The 10,411-nt window shown below is 38.1% G+C and overlaps 1 protein-coding gene across 1 annotated transcript in view; it reads right to left on the reverse strand.

Moving 5' to 3' along the window:
- The window catches only part of LOC107653391 (serine/threonine-protein kinase 17A-like), a 16,566-nt gene extending 10,635 nt beyond the window's left edge, over positions 1-5,931 (reverse strand). The window contains exons 1-2 of the mRNA XM_016440103.1: positions 5,864-5,931; positions 5,508-5,649 (exon numbers count right to left, since the gene is read on the reverse strand). Of these exons, the coding sequence (XP_016295589.1) occupies positions 5,508-5,605 (98 nt within the window). The 5' untranslated portion in view covers positions 5,606-5,649; positions 5,864-5,931. The remainder of the gene's footprint in view (positions 1-5,507; positions 5,650-5,863) is intronic.
- Between the last annotated feature and the right edge of the window lie 4,480 nt (positions 5,932-10,411).

Below are 10,411 nucleotides of genomic sequence, written 5' to 3' on the forward strand. Positions count from 1 at the left end.
AACCCACATACAATTTTGGGATGGAATAAGGCAGTGACAAATAATGGGTGAACAACTCCTTTAATAACTTTTTTCTACATGCACAGTAAAAATTGACTTCATATTTGGTGTTGCCCTCATTATTAGATCATCAGCCCTTCGATGATGAACTGTGAACATCTTTGTATTCATTCTTAAACTGTCAGTTTCACACTGGTCATGATTATTCCCTTTTCTTCATTTGCAACGAGAGCCTGACACCCAAATGATAAGAATGACAGTTGGAGCTGTCTGAGGCTGCTCACACACACACACAGGCTCATTCACACCGATTTCCTGCCACCTCCCTCATCTGAACTCCCATCGCCTCATCTATCAGTCAAAAGACACACAGGGCGCTACACACACACACAAAGAACGGGACTGTCAGCGTGGACATTCTCTTGTTCGACAGCGAGAGGGACAAATGGCTCTAAACCACACCTCCTCTTCAGGCCATCTCATAAAGAGACACCAGTTTGTGTGTGTGGTAGAGACCACAACAGACAGACCACCCACTCTTCCAACACTCCTCCATTGAGAGTCAATTGTGTCCACTCCTCTCACCGTCTAGTTCAGCCAATGACCAAACATTACTCCACTGCTTGTCTCTTCCCATTTATGTCTCCATTAACACCCTACTTAAAAGTTTAACACGGACAAGTGAAAAGACAGTTGGAAAAAAAGATTCTGGATGGAGCTCCCAGTTGGGAATCTCAAAGACCAAATGAAATGGCCAAGTAAAGTTGTCCTTCCTGTATTTGCTATTGAACAAAGACAGGAAAGGACTTATAAAGGGGTTAACCCTTTAAAATAAAATAATTTTTTTTTACATAAATTAAAAAATTAACTAATACTAAAATAAATTCACTTAAAAATAAAGAAAAAATAGATAAAACAATTAATGAATATTAAAATAAATACAATTTAAATTTAAATTAATGAATAAAAGCAGGGGAGGGCACAATCATTGAAGAGAACATTTTATGGATTCATAAATTGAAACATTTTGGCCAACTTTGCTATAAGAAATAGACTAGTTTTATATGTATATCTGCTAAAGATATGTCATAGGTTTTTGCCACAGAACATTACATTTTTAAATTATGGGGGCTTTAAAAAGCTATTGTTGTTGGGTCTTGGTGTTAACAACTCCCATGATTGCAAACCATTGAAAAGTCCCTGAAAATTTCCAAAGGTGCAGGCCAAAATGCATTCATTGCCAGTGTTGGTGTGGTTTTCCTGCTAAACGTGATTGTGGTTGGCAGGGTCGGGGTGAAGCGAGCACGTTCCAGCATCTGCGCTCAGAACAGCTCAAACTCTTGAAAATTGGCACACACATTGGAATCTGCGGTCATTAGGACGCCACAGAGGCTGGGACCCGGGCGTGGCACAGGGGCTCTACAGCGCCCCCGTCAGCGTGGACATTCTCTTGTTCGACAGCGAGAGGGACAAATGGCTCTAAACCACACCTCCTCTTCAGGCCATCTCATAAAGAGACACCAGTTTGTGTGTGTGGTAGAGACCACAACAGACAGACCACCCACTCTTCCAACACTCCTCCATTGAGAGTCAATTGTGTCCACTCCTCTCACCGTCTAGTTCAGCCAATGACCAAACATTACACTTGCAAACCATTGAAAAGTCCCTGAAAATTTCCAAAGGTGCAGGCCAAAATGCATTCATTGCCAGTGTTGGTGTGGTTTTCCTGCTAAACGTGATTGTGGTTGGCAGGGTCGGGGTGAAGCGAGCACGTTCCAGCATCTGCGCTCAGAACAGCTCAAACTCTTGAAAATTGGCACACACATTGGAATCTGCGGTCATTAGGACGCCACAGAGGCTGGGACCCGGGCGTGGCACAGGGGCTCTACAGCGCCCCCTGGAACACAAGAACCACATGTAATGATGCCAACTCTCAAGTTCAGCACGTGAGGAAATTATCCTGAACAAAAAAAATGCTTTGACTAGGGCAGACATTAAAATTTACACCCATAAAGTGTTGGATTGAGAGGCGACAAGGTCAAAGGGCACTGCATTAGTTGCCGTAATTCTGCCAACCTCACATTTCTCCTGCCCTCTTCTCAGAGGGGTGATCAGAGAAGGTTTGAAAGGTAAGGTTTGGAAAGAAAAAAAAACATTTATATTGATTTGTTATCATAAATAAATACTCACACATACACAAACACTTAATATTACAACATTAACTTAAACCAATTTTGTTCAAACCAATAACACTCAGAAATGCAAAGATGAATGAGAAATCTGTAAAAATCACACAATACTTTGAAATACCAATGAACAAGGTCAGCCTCAATCTAAAACAATGACTCGCAAACAGAGGGCAGGAAATGTACATTCATCTTTGGAGATGACCCAGATACTGTGGTGGTTACTTCCTGTGCAAAAAATTTTTAAAAAAAAATCACACCGTCTTCTTTAACTGTCTATCTGTCTCCATCTCTCAGTTTCATTCTCATGGCCAGATGGTAGAAACATGTTCACTTTGAGAGTCAAAGAATGGATAAACATTTAAAAAACCAAAAGCATGCACGTGTGCATGAACACACAAACACAAGTCCATTTCGACACAAAGATATACAATCTCAATCCGTTATTAAAGGGAAATCGTACAACCCCATTATTAAGCGAAGGACTGAATCACATGCACAGCTGGCCTGTCTGCTACTGGTATGGCAGAAGGCTCAGTCAGCAATCCAGAATTTTGCAGTAAAACATTCCTCACACAGACCACCTCGGATAGAGGATCACTGAATTCTCAGCTGAACTCATGAACTTTATTGGCTTCCTTTGGATAAAAAGTGTAAATTACCAAAACAGCCACACAGCAAGAGGGAAAAAAAAAAGTAGTGTAGAGTTCCATAAAAAAAACATGAAGTCAATGGAAAGCTTGTGAAAAGGTGGTGCTAGGACTGATGATATCTGTGGATGTAGTTCCTCAAATAGATTTTGCTGCATGATCAGAGGTAGGATTTTGAAGGTTGGGGTTAAACTCATTTTTGCATACTCATGAGAAGCTCCAAAGATGATAGACTTAAAATACCCTCTTATCTCACTGAATTGGGACACAACTCGTAAGAACTTTAATGAACTAGGACATCCACTACACTGTACGTCAGGTAACCATATTCAAGGGGAATGTACATAAGTTTATTTGGTAGATTACATGCACTTTGTTCTCTCACAGTGTCCATTTCCGCACCAGTGACGACTTTTGGTACTCAAAACATTAATTTAAGAACAAGAACTATTGTTATAATTCCGAAGAATTCAAAAATAAGGGGAAGAAAATGACTGGAAATGGAAACAGAACTAAACACAACTGATAACTAAACTGATCTTCCATCAACTAAACAAACAAGTTGTCTGGGAACAAACTTTGGATTTGATCTTGCTGAATAATACGGAAACTGCTGTTGGAGCTTTGTGTCAAATGAATGGAGTGCTGACAACAGGCCCAGATGGTTTGGTCATTCACCAAGACGAGAGTGTTCAGCCACACACACACACACACGAAACATACATTTTACAGTTTACGTTGTACAGTGTGTTTGAATGCAAGTGTGTGTACATAGTAAAGGAAAAATCTAGGCCAACGAGTGTGTTATGGTCATCTGGAAAGCTAAAGAATGAATTTAAAAGGTGACCTACCACTAAAAAAAGATTTTCGTTGCACTCAGAGGAAATCACAAGACAAGCTGGCCCACTCAGCTTACTATGAACATCTCTGCTGCAAGGCTACTTTCACATGAAGATGATGTATGTTGATATATGATCAAATAAAAGAGGGAAAGGGATGAAATCAGATTAGGTTACGCTGAAGGAATGCAAGACATTTGTGTGACCGTCTTCCTCTGCCTACCCAATCTCCACATCAACATCCACCAACATCTGCATTCCTCCATTCCTCATTCAATTCACCACTATGGTAAGCAAAATAGGCTGCATTATAAAAATAACAGCTTGCCTTGTGACTCATGCATGTGGTCTTTTTGTGCACTTTAATTACAGGAAAAACTTGTGAGGATTCTAAGGCATGAATAAATAGTGCCATCTCACATGGAGCGGGGCAAAACGTTTCAGAAAGAACCAAAAGCCAACTAAATCCAGCCCAAATTGAGACATTTTACAACCCAATCCACAAATTACCCATCAAATTGGGTTAAATGATGCGGAAAGGCAATGAAAATTATAATCCAGAAACTTGGAAAACAAAATTCTCCTAAAGGCAGCAGAAACCGATAATGCAATTGTCAACAAGCACAGCATGAATGTTTAAATGAACACATCTGCCCAAGAGAAAACAAGTTACAGTGGTCAAACGATACCGTCTTGTCTATAATTAGTCAGTGGAGCATTAGAGAACAATGTCACGGCAAGCAGTGCTATATCCATCACATTTTGGTCCCATGTGGCTCTTAATTATCATGTTTTAAATTCTGTGTTCACTTGAGAACACGCACTGAGAGGATCCAAGTCTGGTTTTCAGGCACAAAGGGGCCCTTGGAAAATGCCAAGAAGAATGTAAGGTGGTTCACCTTTGAATGATTCATCCCGGTGAATTGAATCATTTGAATACATTCACTAAAACGATTCGTTAAGATTTGTTCAGGGTTTCTTTTCTGCATGCTACCAGTAGATGGTGACAAGCCAGTCTGGCTGTAATAGTCGAGTTATTGAGTCCTTTACTCAATCGATTCGTTCAAGTACAAAACAAGTCTGACTATGCTTTATTTAAATGTGTCTAGATCGACTAAAACGAGTCGCATAAGCATTTCCCTCAAAAATAACAAAGAGATGTCAGTTTTCCAACTGTGGTGCATGGCATCAAGCCATACTTTAAAAAAAAACAACAACAATTTAAATAACCTATTTAATTTAATAGTTTAAGACTCCAAACACCGACTCGCTCTCGTTCAGAGGGACCAAACAATGAAATACTACCTCACAGCAGTCACCGGTCAATCTTTGAAGGAAGGAACGCCACTAAAGCAGTTATTTATGTGCTTCACAAAACTTCAGTGAACGAACATATGAGGCAATGCATGAAAGTGAACGACAGCGATTCGTTGAATTGGCATATTGGTTTAGGAAAGGAACACTACTAATTCACCTATTGCAGCCCCTGTTGGTCTACGCTGCAAGGGAACTAAGCGAATCAGAGAACGGTCCCGTTAAATAAACGCAAAGTTGCACAAGTGTGCGATTAACAGAGTTTCGTTTATTTTATGTAGTTCGTTTGCAGTATTGAGAAGCTGCAGTAAGGGCTAAAATCTATCTAGCTGATCCTCTTATTCCACGTGCGGGAGCCAAACAAATCTCTTTTGGCTTCCAGCTGGCGGTGATTCACTCCCCCAATTCAGTCTCACGCAGGTTCTCAAGTTTATGAAACTGCCTGCGGGCATATGACTACATTTATTGTACACATTGTAATCTTTTAAACGCACTATCGTCCATCTGCGGTGTTTTACCTGCCAAGCTCTTTGCCGACCAGGTCATAGTTGTTCTTGAATGGGTCGGTCCTTATCCGCGTGCGAATCTTTGTGACCATTCCGTTCCTGTTCATCATTGTGCCGTCCTGCTGCAGGGTAATGCCTGGCGTTCTCTGGAGCACTGAGTAGAAATATAAGAGTTTAGTCCATCAGGTCAGTCTATCACAGAGAGCTGTTCAAGCCAACTGTGTAGGGAAAAAATTATGATGCTTAGTTAAATTAACTGTTGCACGGGCAAAATTTCAAAAACAAAATATTTGCCACCACAAGTTTATCACAGCGTTTAAAGCGGTGCAAAGTTTCTGAAACTATTTAATGGTTTCCAAGAAACTCACAGAACGTGTTAAGAAACGCGACCGATATGCCCACGTCCAAGCGGCGGTAACTCAGTTTGAGAATACGGACAAACATTCCCAAGCACAAGGCTTATTACAAACACCGCCCTTAAAGAGGTGGCCAATGGGAGTGTAGAATTCTTGAAGGAGGCGGGGTTATAGAATGGCAATTCATATAGGCCTATTGGCAACTTATTTATAGAATGCAAGTTACATTTGTCAACCATGTGAAATGATCAGATAAAAAGTCCTCCAAAACAAACTTTGTACTACAAATTTGGAACATATACATACACAAAACATTTTTTTTTGTCATTTTATTTTTATTTATTTTTTGTATTTTGTAAAATACAAAACATTACCCAAAATATGTTATTTCAACAATAATATATTGTGAAATTTTAAGGTTTCAAAAACATACATTTTGAGAAAAAATATATCGGACCCACTTTATATTAAGTGGCCTTAACAATGTACTTACATTTAAATTAATAATTTGGTACAATGCACTTATTGTGTACATACATGTTTTTACATTGTACTTATATTTAAAAAAATACCTGCATGTAATTACATCTGTAATTCATTTCTGTAATTACATTTATAATTACACAGTTGACCCATCCCTTACACCTTAACCCACCCTTAAACCTACCCATACCAACAAACCTGTCCCTAACCTTACCTGTATCCCACCTCAATAGCAGCAAAAGTGTTTTGCAATACAATATGAACACAGTAAGTACATTGTACTTCATTTTTGATGTAAGTACATAGTATAGTTAAGGCCACTTAATATAAAGTGGGGCCAATATTTCTTTCAACCATGCTATTTACAACATATAATAATCTGTCTGTTGATTCCTTGTCGTCACTGGCAACCAAACAGACAGTGTCCTACCTTGACATGCCTCATACTTTGCTAAATCTTATTTCCCACACACACACACACACACACACACACACCTTTAATATGAAGCAGAGCAAATGTGGCAACATCAATTAAACTCATGGGTGTTAGACTAGTGCACCAAGTAACAAGCAAGTCACCTAGAAACAGAGGGGGTGAAAGTATGAAACCAAAAACAGAGATTAGTGGCAGACAGGGAGTGAGAGAGGGTGTGTTCTGAAGCCAGCTGGAATGACAGGAATCCTGACAATCATTAATTGTTTTTGCAGATACCAATACTGTGTTTGTGTGAGTGTGTGTGTGTGTGTGTGTGTGTGTGTGTGTGTGTGTGTGTGTGTAGTAAATAACTTTCATCAACAGTTTTGGTATCCAGGTGATGCAGAGCTGACTATGATGATAAAACAGGCCACGATACCTTTATAAAGTGTGACGAACTAACTAAACAGATATACAGACCGACAGACACAGATAGATAGATAGATAGATAGATAGATAGATAGATAGATAGATAGAGGAAAATGCCAGAACACACTTCATTCATTTCTGCATCCTGTGTCAGTGTGTCCATGTGCTGCAGTCCAGACCATATTTCTTCAAACCATAAATGTGAGATAAGTTTAAAACTAAAGAGCCAAGTGGCCATGTGACAGCATAAATAGAAGTGAGAGAGCAAGAGAGAGGAGGATGAAATGGAAAGTAGATTGAGTTTAATGAGAAAAGGGCATTCCTGCATTCGTCGTCTGCCTCTCTGGCTTATCTAAGACTGTTTTGCCTGACCTAAAGTGGTTACTTAACGTTTTAGGGAATGAGAAGCTCTCCCAAGTCTTTCTTTGTTTAAAATGTCTAAACATCCTTAAAACAAGATAAACCTACTTGAGAAGTAAAGTTGTGTAAGATGGTGAGGTCATTTTCAGGGAATATGCAAATTGAATTAAGTTTATTATTCTTACCCAATTCAGAAATTGTTAGGCTGTAGATGTGAGCGGCTATGAGTAAAGATGTGGGTCCTGTGCACAGACCTCCTTGGTAAATCTGACTGCTTAATAGCTGAACCCTGAGCAATGTTTGCTGGCAGATGTCTGATGGAATCTCGGCTGTTTTGTTTTGCTCTACAGGACCAATGTACCTTGACTGAGCATTTGCTCTCTTTCTCTCTCTCACTCTTCACTGCTTTGGCAAAACAGGGAGCTGCTGGTTGCTGTCCATTCATGTGTGTGTGCACATTAGTTTGAAAGGTCAAAAGGGGACACGCAACTGTGATGTCTGAGCTAAGCAAACACCTTTTGTCATGCATGCGTGCGTCTGTTTGTGGGGATGCCAGGCTGTGTGTTGCTATATGACGTGGAGGCCTGACGTAGCAGTAGCATTGAGGAAGGCGAGCAACAGGCCTATCATTTTTCAATTAATCCATTGGCTGGAGCACATAAAAACAAAGGAACAGAAAACAGAAGAAATCAGAATGAGAAAGAATTGTGGTTTAATCGTTATTGCTCAGTCATGAGATTAAGCATGTGTTGGGGAAAAATAATTTTGCTTTAATGATGATCATGTTCTCTAGCATGATTTCAGAATGATCCATCTTGTGATTTAATAGAACCAAGAACATCTGATCATCTGTACAAAGACTTCACATGATCAATGTCACAAATTCACTTACAAATTAACTTATTTGATTAGTGATCTATAAACTTAAATAGAAATATGCTTATTAATATAAACATTAATATTCATTAATTCATTAATTAATGTTTTTATTTTATTCACATTTTTACAATTGTAAATAACACATTTTATACAAGTTGGTAAATAAACAAATAAATATTTTTCAATTTTAAGCTTTTTAAAAAGTTTTTAAATAAATAATTATTATATAAATATTATATAAATATTAATTATATATACATTAACATGAACAATCATATTGATTTATTACAAAATTATTACCATGTTCTCCAGCATGATTAATATTAATAATAATTTATATTTTTTATGTTTTATAATTAATATTAATATGTATGTATTTATTTATTGTTTGTTTGCTTACTTGTTTCTTTAAACATTTTCAATCTTAAAGTTTCTTTGCAGGTTTAAATTCCATTTTGAAGCAAATCATTAATTCCCCAATTTGTATGCTATTTCATTTTCTACAGCTACACCTTCATGTACTTTTGCAGTGTCCAGTGTCCCTGCACTAAAAGAGGTAACCACAAAAGCCTACTGTTTAAAGCCAACCTACACCCCTGCTACACACACACACACAGAAGCTTCACAAGGGTGACACTAAACCGTTTGCTTTAGTTAGTAAATGAACGTGCAAAAACAGCTTCAATGCAAGTTGTTAAAATGTATTACTGCTAGTAAAAGTAGTTCTCTGAACAGAAACGTATTTAACAGTCTATAGTCTGATCTAGAGGAAAGGCCAAATCTGTTTTTTATTTGACATTGCAAAATTTTCTACTCTGCATAGTTTAAACAGGACTTTAAATCTCATACTGCACATGTAATCAACTTTTCCATTTTAATATAAAGCTTGAAATTCCAGTAGCAATCAAGTTTGGAGGTGTAAGACAAGTGACATCATAATTCAGAATCATAAAATCCAAGTTATCTCTCACAGTGATAAGAGTTAGTGACAACCGAGCGCTCAGCTTCCTGTTTCTTAGGTTCATCTGAGAGCAATCAGCTAGGAGCTCACCGCTGTGTGGGAGGAAACATCAGAAACTACAGAGAAGTCGAACGCAAATGATCCTGTTAAAAAAAAAAGATGAAACAGTTTGACAGGTAGCAGCATGAGACAGATTTGTCCACATCCTGCTGTTGTGTGCACATTTACAGAGACGAGCTCACGCACCTGCACGCTTACAGATACATATGCAGCTAAGATAGAACTATATTTATTCAAATCACACGGAAGGTAAATGTAAATGTCACACTAGGTCACACAAAAAAGCTCTTGTGTTTGCTGTCATGCAATCAACAGTATTGCATAAGCTACCAAGTTAAGAATGCAGTTAGAGCAGACACAAAAGACTCATACAATAGAGGAGGAATATTATTTTGAAACACACGCGTACATGCCTGAAAGAAAAGATTCCAGTGTATGTCATTCAACATCAGTTCTTCCATATAAAGCCAAAACATGTACGGTATTATAATGAAGACTGTAATAATGTTTTGTAATGCTTTACTATACACAGTGGTGACTGAAACCCATTTCAGTCTCAGAAACAAAGAATAAAAGCCAATTGTGCTTTTATATCTCACAGTTGTGACTATTTATCGCAGTTGCGAATTAATGTCCCACAGCTGACTTTATTTCTCATTACTGAAACTAAATCATATTTATATTATATTGTGAAGGCTTATACCATATTCATCTTAACTTAATCTCACAATAGGCTCAAGTTCAGACTGGAGATCTTACCTTTTTTAATGACTTTATTTTTTAACAGCCAACAGTTTCTGTACACAATACCAAAAGTTTTTGAAAGAAGTTAATCAATTTATTTAACAAGGATGCATTAAAGGGGACCTATTATTTTTTATTTTTTTACAAGATGCAATATAAGTCTCAGGTGTCCCTAGAATGTATCTGTGAAGTTTCAGCTCTAAATACCCCAGGGATCATTTATTATTCT

The sequence above is a fragment of the Sinocyclocheilus anshuiensis genome, unplaced genomic scaffold (genome assembly GCF_001515605.1).
Source record: "Sinocyclocheilus anshuiensis isolate Anshui unplaced genomic scaffold, SAMN03320099.WGS_v1.1 scaffold2013, whole genome shotgun sequence".
Classification (NCBI taxonomy): domain Eukaryota; kingdom Metazoa; phylum Chordata; class Actinopteri; order Cypriniformes; family Cyprinidae; genus Sinocyclocheilus; species Sinocyclocheilus anshuiensis.